Below are 14,902 nucleotides of genomic sequence, written 5' to 3' on the forward strand. Positions count from 1 at the left end.
GCTCAACATCACTAAGTATTAGAGAAATGCAAATCAAAACTACAGTGAGGTATCACCTCACACTGGTCAGAATGGCCATTATCAAAAAATCTAGAAACAATAAATGCTGGAAAGGGTGTGGTGAAAAGGGAACCCTCCTGCACTGTTGGTGGGAATGTAAATTGATACAGCCACTATTGAAAACAGTATGGAGTTTCCTTAAAAAACTAAAAGTAGAACTACCATATGACCCAGCAATCCCACTACTGGGCATATACCCTGAGAAAACCGTAATTCAAAAAGAGTCATGGACCACAATGTTCATTGCAGCTCTATTTACAATAGCCAGGACATGGAAGCAGCCTAAGTGTTCATCGACAGACGAATGGATAAAGAAGACAAGACGTGACACATATATACAATGCGCTATTACTCAACCATAAAAAGAAACGAAATTGACTTATTTGTAGTGAGGTGGATGGACCTAGAGTCTGTCATACAGAGTGAAGTAAGTCAGAAAGACAAAAACAAATACCGTATGCTAATGCATATATATGGAATCTAAAAAAACAATGGTACTGATGAACCTAGTTGCAGGGCAGGAATAAAGATGCAGACGTAGAGAATGGACTTGAGTACACGGAGGAGAAGGGGAAGCTGGGACGAAGTGAGAGAGTAGCATTGATGTATATACACCACCAAATGTAAAATGGATAGCTAGTGGGAAGCAGCCGCATAGCACAGGGAGATCAGCTCGGTGCTTTGTGACCACCTAGTGGGGTGGGATAGAGAGGGTGGGAGGGAGGCTCAAGAGGGAGGGGATATGGGGACATGTGTATGCATATGGCTGATTCACTTTGTGGTACAACAGAAACTAACACAGTATTGTGAAGCAGTTATACTCCAATAAAGATCTATTTTTAAAAAAAGCAAAAGGGAAAAAAAATAAATGCTTTGTAAACTGCAACTTGTTACACCAGCGTTAATAAGTATTATGTAATATTACTGTGCTCAGGTCGGTTATTTAATATTGTTGGCCTACTCACCCATTTGATCGTAACTAATATCACATTTCAATTACATCATTCTGGTTCCTTATTATGCCCGATACTAATAACGGCTACCACTTATTGAGCATTTAACCTGGGCTAGATTCTGCGGTGAGATTTTACATGTGTGATCTCATTTATTCCTCATTATAGCAAGCTAGGTATTATTATAAGCATTATCCCCATTTTTCAGATGAAAAAAGTAAGGCAAGCTCAAAGAGGTTAATTAGCTTTCCCAATAGCAAATAGCCAGATTTTGAATCCAGAAACTTCGAGTTTATGATCCAAACCCTGATTCTAATCATCTCCCACTTCTGCCAAAGTCTTCAGATAAGGACACTATCAACAGAGTGAAAAGCAACACACAGAATGGAAGAAAATATTTGCAAATCACATATTTGATAGGGTATTAATATCCAGAATATATAGAAAACTCTTAAAACTCAACAAAAAAACAACAAACAACCCGATTTTTAAAATTTGTATTTGTTTATTGAAGTATAACTGACGTACAATATTATATGTTACAGATGTACAATATAGTGATTCACAAGTTTTAAAGGTTATTCTCCATTTATAGTTATTATAAAATATTGGCTATATTTCCTGTGTTGTACTATATATGTTCTTGTAGCTTATTTTATACCTAATAGTTTGTGCCTCTTAGTCCCCTACCCATATGTTGCCCCTCCTCCCTTCCCTTTCCCCACTGGAAAGGGAACTAGTTTGTTCTCTGTATCTGTGAGTCTGCTTTTTTTTGTTAAATTCACTAGTTTGTTGTATTTTTTAGATTCCACATAGAAGTGAGATCATACAGTACTTGTCTTTCTCTGTCTGACTTATTTCACTTAGCATAATATCCTCCAAGTCCATCCATGTTGTTGCAGATGGAAAAATTTCATTCAGCCACAAACAATCCTTTTTTAAAATGGGCAAAAGACTTTCTCCTAAGAAGATGTACAGGGCTTCCCTGGTGGCGCAGTGGTTGAGAGTCCGCCTGCAGGTGCAGGGGACACGGGTTCGTGCCCCAGTCCAGGAAAATGGCACATGCCGCAGAGCGGCTGGCCCCGTGAGCCATGGCCGCTGAGCCTGCGCGTCCGGACCCTGTGCTCCACAGTGGGAGAGGCCACAGCAGTGAGGGCCACAAAAAAAAAAAGAAGAAGATGTACAAATGGCCAATAAACACATGAAAAGATGCTCAAATCACTAGTCACTAGGTAAATGCAAATCAAAACCACAATGGTATGCCACCTCACACCCATTAGGATGGCTATTATAAAAAGAAACAACAGAAAATAACAAGTGTTGGCAAGGCTGTGGAGCAATTGGAACCCTTATGCATTGCTGGTAGGAATGTAAATTGGTGCAGCCACTGTGGAAAACAGTATGGTGGTTCCTCAACACTAAAAATAGAATTACCAGGGCTTCCCTAGTGGCGCAGTGGTTGAGAGTCCGCCTGCCGATGCAGGGGACGCGGGTTCATGCCCCAGTCCGGGAAGATCCCACGTGCCGCGGAGCGGCTGGGCCCGTGAGCCATGGCTGCTGAGCCTGCGCCTCCGGAGCCTGTGCTCCGCAACGGGAGAGGCCACAACAGTGAGAGGCCCGCATACCGCAAAAACAAACAAACAAACAAAAACAAAAATAGAATTACCAGGACTTCCCTGGTGGTTCAGTGGTTAAGACTCCATGCTCCCAATGCCCAGGGCCCGGGTTTGATCCCTGGTCAGAGAACTAGATCCCACATGCATGCCGCAACTAAGGAGCCCGTGAGCCGCAACTAAGGAGCCCGCCTACTGCAACTAAGACTCAGTGCAACCTAATTAATTAATTAATTAATAGAATTACCATATATCTAGCAATTCCACTTCTGGGTATATATCCAAAGGAAGTAAAAGCAGGGTCTAGAAGAGATATTTGTATACTCATGTTTATAGCAGTATTATTTCCAATAGCCAAAACGTGGAAGCAATCCAAGTGTCCACTGATGGATAAATGGATATGCCTACAAGAGAATATTATTCCGCCTTCAAAAGGAAAAAGTTTTGGCACATGCTACAACATGAATGAACATTTGAGGTCATTATACTAAGTGAAATACGCCAGTCACCAAAGGACAAATACCATATGATTCCACTTATTTGAGATACCAAGAGTTGTCAGATTCACAGAGACAGAAAATAGAAGGGTGACTGGCCAGGGCTGGAGGGGGTGAGGAACGGGGAGTTGTTATCTAATGGGTTCAGAGTTTCGGTTTTGCAAAATGAAAAGAAGTTCTGGAGATGGGTGGTGGTAATGGTTGCATAATAATGTGAATGACCTTAAGAGTAAACTGTACGCCTAAAAATAGCTAAAATGGTAAATTTTACATTTCGTATATTTTACCACAATTTATAAAAGAAGATCCAAGCCTTGATTTTACCCATTTCCCAGTCCTGCCGAAGTCTTCAGATAATTTCCTTCTGATGAATGTTTGCTGCTTTCCCTCCAGATAACCTGCCTTTTCTTTCTTTTTCCTCCTAAGACCAGACTGCTCTCTGCCAGGATCTCTAGAGCCTCGCATTGGTCAATGCCCCTGAAGAGGGCAGAGTCCAGCCTCAGGCCTCTAGCCCACCCTCTTCCTGGGAAGAAAATGCCTCTGCTCCGAAGGCAGCCAGCACATATTTTACTCACAACAGTCGGCAGATGGCTGTGGATCCCTTCTGTTCCCAGGAATCACATCGGAACTAACCGCGCTGTGCATTTTCCATCACTGGTAGCTATCCCAACGTGACGTGGGACATCGTTATTAATAGGTGAAGGGCAAAGAGAGAGGGGAAGTGGCTTGGGCTGAGTCACACAGCAAAGTTAGAACTCTGATCTCCCAGCAACTAACGTCGCCCTGGGCTCTGTCCCACACACCTGGCAGCTCCAGAGACTTGCTCCTTTTTGTACTCTGGGCAACGAACTCTCTAGCTAACCAAGCGGGTCTGACTTGTCTTACAGAGAAATGAAGCAAAATCTTCTTCAGGATGGTGTATTATGATCTTTCTGTTTCTACTGGTTGGCAAGAAACCCGAGTCCCCACTGCTTACTGAATGACCTGGAACACATCATCGAAAGTTTCTGGACCCTCAGTTTTCCCTTCAGAAAAATGTAGACAAGATTTATTGGTGCCTACCCCCAGAGAAGCTGGGTGAGCTAGGGAGAGGAGTGGGGTGCCCTTATCCAATCTATTCTGCATTACCCTTTACACGGATGAACTTCAGACCTGGCTGAGCATGACAATCACATGGTGGCCTTTAAAAATACAAATTCCTGGGCCTTGCCCAGCCTGGCTTACTTGGATTTCTTCTCCTTTCTCCCGGCCAAGTGGCCCCCAGGGTGAAGGGAACCCCCTTGATTTGAGCATCGGGGTGGTCTTTAACTTTTCTATGTAAATCCTCTCCAACTCAGCTTAAAGGAACCTTTGCTACGAGATGGGAAGCATTGCGTTCTGTCTCCTTTGAGCTCTCCCTTGGACTCACTGTTCCCCCAATTTTGGCACTTCTCACATACTGCTTGTTATTTTTACTTAACTGTTTCAAATCTTTGCCTCTTGTTTCCTCAGTTAGCTACTGGAGGGTAAAAACCATGACCTACCCTTCTCTTATTGCCCCGCAAATGCCAGCTCCATTAGCACCTAGTATCTCTTCAGTAAATATTTGTTGAATGGCAAATCTTGTAATTCGGAAATCTGAAATAATTTCTTATTTATTTGGGAGACGCTCTGTGTCCTTTGGAAGCTTTCTGGTCACATGGAAAGAACTTTAAACAAAGAGGCAAGAGCCCTAGCTTCCAATCTTGGCTCTGTCACAAACTCCCATTGTGACCTGCAGCAAGTCGCTTGCCTTCTCTAGCCCTCGGTTCCCTCACTTGTGAAACCGGGGCTGATCTGTAAAGTTTCTTTTAGCTTTGGATTTTTTGGCTACTCTAGATAGCAAGGGCAGCCTTTTTCATGTCAATGTCTTTAATGCCCACCATGCCTAATTTTCTTTCCTGTAAGGACTACATAATCGATGGATCACCTCCAGTTTATAAAATGAGAAACTCAAGTAAAGAACAAGTAAATGCTTTGGCCAAGCTTCCATGCTTAGTGTGAGTGTGTGTGTGTGTGTGTGTGTGTGTGTGTGTGTGTGTGTGTGTGAGAGAGAGAGAGAGAGAGAGAGAGAGAGAGAGAGAGAGAGAGTGTGTGGCGGTGTCGCTCATTCCTCTCTGCAGCTCCCTGGCTTTGACTGGATTCTTCCATCCCAGAGCTGTTACCAGTCCTTCCCACGTGTAGGACTGTTAACCCTTAATTATCTGCATGCCCTCTCTCTCTGTGAACAACCCAGGGCAAAGGTATGACATATTCTAGCTGGGTTTCCTCTTGTCCCTCTGCACACTCCCATGTAGGGCCAGAATGTCCACTGCAGTGTTCGGTACGGTCTGTTCAAATACTGTCCCCTGAGGAGGAAATGAAAGACATAAGACACTAGTCCTTGCCCTCTAGTTGGCCTGGGAGGCCGGGACAAGAATGTGTGGGGAAAAGCTGCCACCATATATAAGGGAGGACCTGGGAGCGAAGTGCTGCTTTGATATATCTCCAATACCTAGAACAGTGCCTGGTACATAGAAGATGCTCAGCAAATATGTTAAAAGAGGTGAAAACTGCCACAGTTTTCAAACTTTTTAATTTTAAGGAAGGGAAAGCCTTTCTTCAATGAAATCATCCCCAAAGCTCACTACATGAAACAGGTGGACGCAAGGTTGCCCTGGTTGAGGGGAGCTAGAGTCGAACCCTGCCTGCTGTCTCCTCTGGGCCCCAGAGAGAATCCTCAGGGCCCAGTTGGAAAACTTGCTGTAAGTCAGTTGAAAAGGAGGAGCGGATCAACTCTTGCTCTTTTTCTTGGTTAACCTTAGCCAGGAGGGGATGCTGGCAAAATTAGTGGAGGTTTGAAGGACCCAGCCCTTTAAGGGGAATATTTGCATCTGAAAAAGCGTTCTCAATTTCTCCTCTCCCCTCAGCGTCAAGTTCTAGGGAACTTCAATCATTAAGGGCAGAGGAGAAGAAGTTTTGAGTAGGAGATTTGTGAGTTGGTCCACAAATGAATACCAATGGAATGTTTGTTTAAAGAAAGAAGGAAAGACAAGCATTGTGGTAATGTTCTCCAGTATTCAATAGAAACCCACTGGGTGTTATCCTACAGGCAGTCCTGATTTGAAAATGCAATGTAAAACTCTCACGTGGCCTGGTCAGTGAGTGGATGGTGCTGCCTTTTGCACCATTGCACCCTGCAACACCCTGGCAGCTTTCAACCTTCCTAAGTTCCTGGTTAGCCATGGCACACACAGCTGTCCGGAGGGGCTCCCTGATGAGAGCAACTCTACTCGAAGTCTGCAGGACTGAATGAAACCCGCTGCCTGACTTGGCCTTCTCCTTGCCTCCTTGCCATGGCGGGTAAGGGAGGGAAGCCAACCCAGGGAATGCTTACTTGTCAAGGTGGTCCAGGGAGCAAAGGCACAGCCCAAATCTGCATCTGGAAGACAATTTTGGATAACCAATATCTATTTTTACAACTTGTCAAAGGGATAAAATTTTTGAATTAAGAGGTCATCATTTTCCATCTCATGGCCCTTCCATATAAATCTCTTTACCTGCCCCACAGATTATCCCTCCTCACAGGCGCCAGAAGGGACAGGCAGATAATTAATGCCTGGAACCCTGCTACAGACTGTGTCCCCCCCCCCCCGCCAAAATTCATATGTTGAAACCTAACCCCAGTGTGATGGTATTTGGAGGTGGGGCCTTTGGGAGGTGATTAAGTCATGAGGGTTCCCTCATGAATGGGATTCATGCCTTTATAAAAGACCTCACAGAGATCCCTTGCCCCTTTCCACCATGTGAGGCTACAGAAAAGAGACAGCTGTCTTGAGCCAGGAAGAGGGTTCTTACCAGACACTGGATCTGCCAGCACTTTGATCTTGGACTTCCCAGTCTCCAGAAATAAATTTCTCTGTAAGAAATAAATGTTTGTTGTTTATAAGCCACCCAGTCTATGATGTTTTGTTATAGCAGCCTGAACGGACTGATAGACCCCATTCAATTAACAGGGGAAACTGAAGGTGAAAGGAGCTCCCCTTAGACAGCAAGTCAGCAGGAGCTCCAGCTTCTCCCCAACTGCCCAGCATAGTCTTCTCCTCCACCTCTTGGCCTCCTGACTCCCCCAGCTTCAAACTCTAGCTCAAGCCTGACCTTGAAGAAGAGGACAGCCATCTAGCCACCCCTGCCCTTCCACTACTACTGCTGACCTCACCCCCTTGTCCAAGCCACCGTCTCCCACAGCATCTGGACTAGACTTTTGTACTTAAGTAGTTGAGTTGGGTATCATGACATCTAGTCTTAGGATAGAAGGCTGTCAAGGTTCAAGCTGGAGGGAACCTTGGACATTAGGACAAGACCTTGTCAAACTAAGACCTTGTGGGAGGACTCGCCCAAAGTCTCACAGCAAGTTATGACAAAGCCGGGGCTGCAAGCCAGGTTTTCCGATGTGCGCCTTCTTCCCTACATCCTGAGTTCCTCTGGTTTCTTTTCTTGGTCCCTTTCCCCTATGTGCCCGTGTCCCTTCTCCCTTCTGACCCTCTCCCCCCATCCTGTCTCAGAGGGAGGCTCTAAGGATAGCTGCACAGTACCTGTTCTCTGGGACCTTGGTGTTGACTCAAGGGGGATTAATGACCTAAAGAGACACAGCCCGGATGGAGCCTGTGGTTCCCAGCTCTGAAACATAACTAGTCATCCTTGACACTGGTTCAGAAGCCAAAACGATGGCTCCCAGAGTTTTAGATCACTTGCCCAAGGTCACTCAGCTAAGAAATGGCCAGAGCAGGCGCCCACTGTAGGTCCTCAGGCCTCTGCGGCGGCATTCCACCTCGGCCGTGGCTCCAGGCAGTACCGAGAGCCTGCCGACTCCGCAGGCCCACTGAGCCGGAGACAAGTCCAGACCCCACCTCCCTGCTTGGAGCAGCAGGACCCTTATTTGAGCGAGTGGCTCCCGTCCGAAGTGTGGGGGTGGGAGGGAGACGTGGGGTGGGCGGTTCACTCTGGCCTTCTGGAAGGAAGCGGGGCACCCTTGAGACCCCTAGCCGTTGTGAGCCAAGCATCGCGGCTTGGGCGCAGCCCCCCACGGTGACACGCCGGCGTCGGAAGTCTCCGCTCTGGAGCGGCGGACCGGCAGGCAGCGGGGCCGGCCGCTGGAGTGCGCCAGGACTCGCAGACTTTCTCCCGAGCAGCGCTCTGGGTTCCCGCCTTCCGCCCGCCGTTCTCCCACGCCCCCGGAGTGCCCACTGACCCCAGCAGGCCTTGTGCTCGCGGCCGCGCCCATCCTGCCGGTGGCCCCCAGGGCCGGGGCGCCGGCCTCCCGCCCCAGCGCAGGTTCCAGCGTTGGAGGAGAGAGAGGTGAGGAAGCGGGGCGCGCGGGGGGCCTCCTCCGGGCGCTAGCCGGCGAGCGCATCTTCTCCGCATGTCCCTCTCCGCTCAGCGAGCGCCGCCAAACTGCTGAGCCCGCCGGGCCCGCTGCTCCGAGTCTCCCGGCACAGGAGATCAAGCGCCCTCAGATAACCGCACTCACTACCTTTGGGGGACTCCTTGGGGAAGGTGGCCAGGGACCCCGGGTGTGAGGAGCCGGGGCCGGTACCCGAGTGGGGGCTGCCCGGGGACCCTCCCAACCCGCTTCCCTTTGCAGACAGCCGCCGTCGCCCCTGGGAGGGCAAGCCTCCGGCGTCCCTAAAGACCTGGCGGACTGCGTGCCTCGAGGTACCGGCCTCTTGAGGGGAGAGGGGACCGCTAGCAGGCGGCTGGCAGAGAGGACCTGTTTGCTGACGGGTTTGGAGGAGGGATGGGGTAGGGTTTGGAGACGGAGAAGCCCAGGAGAAGACGCTGGGTTTTTTCTTTCTCTCCCCGTCTTCCGAAAAGGAACCACATTGCGAGGGGGAACTAAGACAGAGTGTAAACACAAACAACCGCAAAAAGAAGCCAAGAAAAGCTAAGCCCACAGAAGCAAGCACAACACTGTTACAAAACTGTCTGGTTTTGTAACAATCGCCCCGCCGCCGGCCAATGAGCGGCTTGGCGGCGCGTCACGTGGTGTCGTTTTATATAACACTTTGCTGAGACAAGACAGTTATTAGGCGGCGCGGGGCGGCCGGCATGGAGCTCGCGGAGGCATTGCAGGGACCGGCGAGCGGCAGAGCGGCGGCCGTGGCAGCCCCGATTCCCTCCAGCCGCCGCTCCCTGCTCCGCGTCCCCGGCCCCTAGACGCCTCTTCCCCACGCATGTCCCTCTCCCTATGGATTCATTTCAGACTGAACAGATGCTGAGCTTGCCCGCCGAGCTCTGCAGCAACAACTTAGAGCTGGCGGAGCCGGCGGCATCACCGGCCCGCGGAGACACGGGCCCCCACCCAGAGGCGGCTACAGAAGGCCCCGCACCTCTACCGACTCGGCCGCCGCCGCAGGAGCGTCCTCCGAGGGCTTCGACGCCGGAGTGCAAAGTCCTGCTCACGCAGGCCGACGCCCTGGCGTCTGGGGGGCGCCTCCGTGAAGCCCTCGAGGTGTACCGACAGCTCTCGGAGCGGCAGCAGCTGGTGGCCGAGCAGCTGGAGCAGCTGGTGCGCTGCCTGGCCGAGAAAGTCCCTCAAGGCGAGGAGCCGGCGCCGGAGCCCCCGGACGGGAGCCGCGGGGCGAGCTGCGCGCTGGCGGCGGAAGAGGCAGGGGCGGCGACGGCCGCCGAGGCCACCGAGGTGTGGGACGGCTTCAAGTGCCGGAAGTGCCATGGATTTCTCTCAGACCCCGTGTCCTTGTCCTGCGGACACACCTTTTGTAAACTGTGCTTGGAACGCGGGCGGGCAGCCGACCGGCGCTGTGCGCTGTGCGGGGTCAAACTCTCCGCTTTGATGGTGGCCACCGGGCGGGCGCGCGGGGCCCGGCGAGCTGGGCAGCAGGCGCCGCCGCCGCTGCGGGTCAACGTGGTGCTCAGCGGCCTCCTCGGGAAGTTGTTCCCGGGCCCGGCAAGGGCGTCGCAACTCCGGCACGAGGGCAACCGGCTGTACCGCGAGCGCCAGGTGGAGGCGGCGCTGCTCAAGTACAACGAGGCAGTTAGGCTGGGTGAGGCCACCGTGCCGCCGGGGCCGGGGCGGGTGGGGGCACGAGCCCGGCGGGGAGCTGCGGGGTGGACCCGGGCGGAGGAGGGCGCGCGGACCTTGGGATGGACCGCGACTGGAGTGGGGGAGGGGGGCTCTGGAGTTCCGTCTCCGACTTTTTCTCTGTCTCTACTGGTTCATGGCTCTTTCTCTGGGTCTCTGTCTATCTCCTTGCTCTTTGTCTTCTTCTGTGTCTCCTGTTAGCTTGTGTGTTTCTGCGTGTCTCAGTCCCTGCTTCTGTTTGTGTCGCTCTGTTTCTCCGTCTTTTTCTTTCTTTCCGTATCTTTGTCACTCTGGCTCTTGCTCGGTGTCACCGTCTGTTTCTCGGGCTCGCCTTCTCCTTCTGTCGCTGCGCGCATGGGCCCCTCTTAACACCTGTCCGCAGCTTTCGGGCCAGCAGGGGAACTTCGCACCCTTCCCACTCGCGCGCCGGGGCCTCTGGGCTCCCGCCAGCCTGGGATGTTCGGTCGGCGCCTGCGTCTGCCGCTCCCTCCCGGCCTGGGGCCGCCGTGGCTGCCGGGAGTTGTCCCTTCCGGGGCCGCGGCTCCCGGTGGGGTGGGTCCGGCGTGGAATTAGGTCAGGAGAGCACTGGTTGCATAAGGGCCGCGAGCGGCCGGGGCCGGGCGGCCCCTCCTCCGCGCGGGCGGGCGGGATTGTGTAACGGCTGAGGTAGCTGAAGTGGGCCACGCTCGCCTCGGAAACCATCCCGGGAGCGTGTGCGGGCGGGGTGGGGGGAGCGCTCGCGCCCCGTCGCCCTGTGACTCATTGTCACCGCTTCCTATCACACGATGCTCGGCTGAAATAGATGCCCCCCCACCCCGCGCCCGACCGCCCGCAGCCTGCGCTCTCGCCTCGAACACCAGCCCGACAGACCAGAGGGCGACCGGCCAGGCGACGGCTCGGGGATCCTCGGGGACCGTGGGCTGGCTGCCAAGGGGGCCGCCTCTGTCCCGCTTTCCCGTGCCGCCTGAGGAGGGATGGGTGGTCTTTGCGGCCTCAAGGGCGATGTGGGCAGTCCCGCGCCTCGGGCCGCACTAGGGCGCCCGAGTTCCCTCAGGGAACGACTCCCCCTCCCCGACCCCCCGCGTCTGGACCCAGGAAGTGGCCGCCGAGCCGCGGGTATTGCCCAGCTCAGGCCGGCTGCCAGGAGCTCGGCGGCGGGGCGCGGTGTCTGGCGAAGCGTGCCGGGGAGGAGGCGACAGGGCTGGGCAGACAGGGCTCTGGGATCCCAGGGTGCCCTGAGCCCCACTCGGATGGGTGGAGGAGGGGGTGGGCTGGCGCCTCCACGTGTTGCATCTCCACCCGAGCTTGCAACAGGTAGTGGGGGAGGGGGAGGAACGAGACCCCGTGTGCCCAAGCAAAGCACAGTGTGTGCTGCAAGGAAAGGGACAGAGGAGACTGCAAACTCTTGACTGATGTCTTAAGAGCAAGTAATGGGCACCCAGGCGAACCCTCTGCACACCCCTGGCGGAAAAACCCCAACAAAGCCTGTTCCCGCAGCAGAAGGTGGAGCCCAGTCCCTGGGGAAGAGCAGGGCAGTATGACGTAGACAGGTGGCAGCCACTTAAGCCCAGGTCTCCAAGGGAGGTTCCATTCCTTTCAGCCGACCCCCAAGGGCCACGAAAGCCCCTTCCTGCCCTCCTCCTCCTCCCCCTTTGTTGCTGTCACCACTTTCCCCTGGGGGTTCTTCCTTGCACCACTAGAGGAGTCAAGGTGAAAAATGTCAAGACCTCTTCACCCTTCTAAGAGGAAAGGGACCTCCCCAACAAAGAGTATCTTGGTGCCGGAAGATGGCCAGTCTCTCTTCCTTACTATTCGAAGTACTACACTCCCCTTCGGAAAAAAAGGAACCTGTCTCCCACCCCAGATTCAAAGTCTGTCAAGTTAGTAATGAGTCTGGCCAGCTAGCTAGACTTGAGCAGGTGCCTTCCCCTCTCTGGGCTTGATTTTCCTTGAAGAATGGGTTGATTGAGCCGGATGATCTCTAAAGGCCTTTCCATCCCTGGCATCTAGTGGTTCAGAGTATTGATGAGAGACAACCTCACTTTATTCCCAGAAGTCTTGTCCATTCACATCTGCCTATCTGTAATGAGAGGATGGAGGCTTGCAGATGCATTTCTATTTTCTTCAGAAGAACTTCATGTATGCTGGGGTTTGTAGACAGAGATATCGCTGATATCACCGGGAGACTAACTTGGACTTGTCTTCCTGGTGGCAAGGATGGGGGTCACATCTGGCCATCCCCTTCTCCTTCCTCCCTGGCCTGTTTCCTTGTGGGCAATACCTCACCCAGAAGCCAGGCTGCCAGTTGCTAGGCACGGCCATGAAGCAGGGTGCGAGAGTTCCAGGGTGTGAGAGTCAAAGTTGCTAATGCACCACTGACACCACAGGCCCTCTAAGGAACTGCTTGAGAGAAGGGGAAAAATGACTTCTTTACAGTTGGGGAAGCTCAGACCCAGAGTGGCTGGGGGGTGTGGTAGGCAGGGCAATATTAGGGCTGGAGATCGAGCTTACCCCTTTGGGTCCCTAGCAGAAAAGTCCTAGATAACTTGCCATTCTGCTCAAGGTTTTTTTGTTGTTTGTTTGTTTTTTCTCATTTTGGCAGCTCCAAATGACCACTTGCTTTACAGCAACCGGTCTCAAATTTATTTCACCTTGGAGTCTCATGAGGATGCACTGCATGATGCGGAAATAGCATGTAAGCTCCGCCCCATGGGGTTTAAGGTGAGTGTGGGATGGGAGGGATGGGAAGGAATTGCACTGTAGACAGAAACTGGCAGGAAGGACTGCCTCCCTCACTCAGAGCAGGGAGAAGGCTCTTCAGAGGAGCTGGGGGGGTCCCTTGACAAAGGGTGACTTAGGGATCTGCAAGGGAGCTGGATTCCTCCCCAACCTGATCTTCCGCTGATGACCCGCAGAGCAGCCTGGGCCTTGTGACTCTCTAGAGCATGGACTTGGGAGCCAGACTGCCTGAGCTTTATGTCCCAGCTCTGCTACTTTTACTAGCTGTGCGGCCTTGGCAAATTACCTAACCTCCCTGTACCTCATCTCCTCATCTATAAAATGAGGGTTTGTTGTGAGGATTACATGAGCTAATGCATGCAGGTACTTAGAACAATGCCTGGCACATGGCGTTGTATGTGTCTGCCGTCAACAGCATCATTCTTTTCCCAGGACAGTAGAAACAGGAGGGAGAGAGAAGTATTGCTGGCTCGTTCTGCCCTCTCAAGTCCTTAATGTAGTCAGTCAGCCTGCCGGTTCCCCTAAACATGTAGGTCACGTGGAGGGGTGGAGAGAAAGACAGGTTCAGCATCTCTCAAGATGCCAGGGTGCAAAGTGTCACTTTCTGCATCTCTGTCAGGCCTCAGGACTGGCCCTCAGCCACATTTCAATATTTTGTTTAGAAGATTAGATTTGAGCCTGGGCTCTACTACCTGCAAGCTAAGTGACCATGCGGAAGTCGCTTTACTCTCTGAACCCTAAGTGTCCTAGTTTGCAAAAGGAAGATCTTGCTCTCTGCCCTGATCGCCTCACAGGGATGCAGTGAGGGTTACAGGTGAGCATGGCCAAGAGACCATTCTGTGAGCTGTAACGCTGGCTCTTGGTGTGGTGCTCTCTCTGCACAACCCCAACTCATCCAAGGCTGGGATCCCTTATCTGAATCCCGTGGGGCCAGATATGTTCAGAATCCAGAATGTTCCCAACCTCACAAAGCCCAGGTTTAAGCTCTGGACAGCGCCCCATAGTCACACAGACTATTTCTGTAGGATATTACGTGAAAATACACACGAAGTGGGACAAAGACTGTAACACACATCGTTTTAGGTCAGGTTTTGCCACCTAATGATTCTGATGTCAAGCTTATGAACATATTGGATTATCAGACTGTTTTCAGGATCTGGGAACTTCAGATAAAACATTGTGGAGCTGCATACTGGGCCATTAATGTCAGAGTGAATCTCGTATGTTCTTTCATGAGAAGGTTTTCATGAATGATGATGGATTAGTATATTCTCTTTCCCAAGGAGCACAATTACAGTTTATTCAAAGTCACCAAAGTCTTAACCCACAGGAGCTTCAGTGGGAGCTATTTCAGGCCTTGTAGTGGTGCAGGCCAGTGAGCTGCCTGGGCGTAAGAGGACTTCTCTTGCAACTCTTTCTGCTTAGGCCCCCTAAGGGTTGGGGCCTCGACAGTGCAGTGGGAAACAAGGCTGAGTAAGCAGTGGACCATCTTGGATGAAACAGGAAAAGTGACTTCCCCAGTGAAGGAAGAGTTGGTGGAAATATTAAACAGGAGTTCATTTCCCCAAAGTGCTGGCGTAAGCAGAGAGGCAGTGACGAGAGAACTCTGCTGACTTGGGGGTCGAGAGAAGACTTGAACGTTGCTTCTGATTCAGCGCCGCCTCACACCCCGATTTGCATATTTCCCACCGTTTCTATATGAAACGCCCTTGTGGGAGGAGTTCACCGCGTGCAGCCCTATTCCAGCCACCCAGCCAGGGCTCGTGCTTCTCAAATTCTCCTGCAGGCGGTGCAGCTCCAGGAGGGTGAGCTGGCGGCCCTGAGCAGCTGGAGTATATACGGGTGGCTGCTTGGTATGATTGGTCAGATCCCAAAGCCTCTCGAGGCTGCCAGCACTTATCCCCTCTAGCCGCCCTGAAATGTCACACAAGCCTTTCTCCT

At 52.1% G+C, this 14,902-nt stretch overlaps 1 protein-coding gene across 5 annotated transcripts in view; it reads left to right on the plus strand.

The window, feature by feature from the left end:
- The first annotated feature begins 9,367 nt into the window (after window positions 1-9,367).
- Window positions 9,368-14,902, plus strand: part of LONRF3 (LON peptidase N-terminal domain and ring finger 3) — a 37,719-nt gene continuing 32,184 nt past the window's right edge. For all 5 annotated transcript variants that reach the window (XM_029241454.1, XM_029241455.1, XM_029241456.1 and 2 more), the window contains exons 1-2: window positions 9,368-10,184; window positions 12,825-12,943. In XM_029241454.1, the coding sequence (XP_029097287.1) occupies window positions 9,368-10,184; window positions 12,825-12,943 (936 nt within the window). The remainder of the gene's footprint in view (window positions 10,185-12,824; window positions 12,944-14,902) is intronic.

The sequence above is a fragment of the Monodon monoceros genome, unplaced genomic scaffold, assembly GCF_005190385.1.
Source record: "Monodon monoceros isolate NGI ecotype Baffin Bay Population unplaced genomic scaffold, NGI_Narwhal_1 Super_Scaffold_22, whole genome shotgun sequence".
In the NCBI taxonomy this organism is placed as follows: Eukaryota; Metazoa; Chordata; class Mammalia; order Artiodactyla; family Monodontidae; genus Monodon; species Monodon monoceros.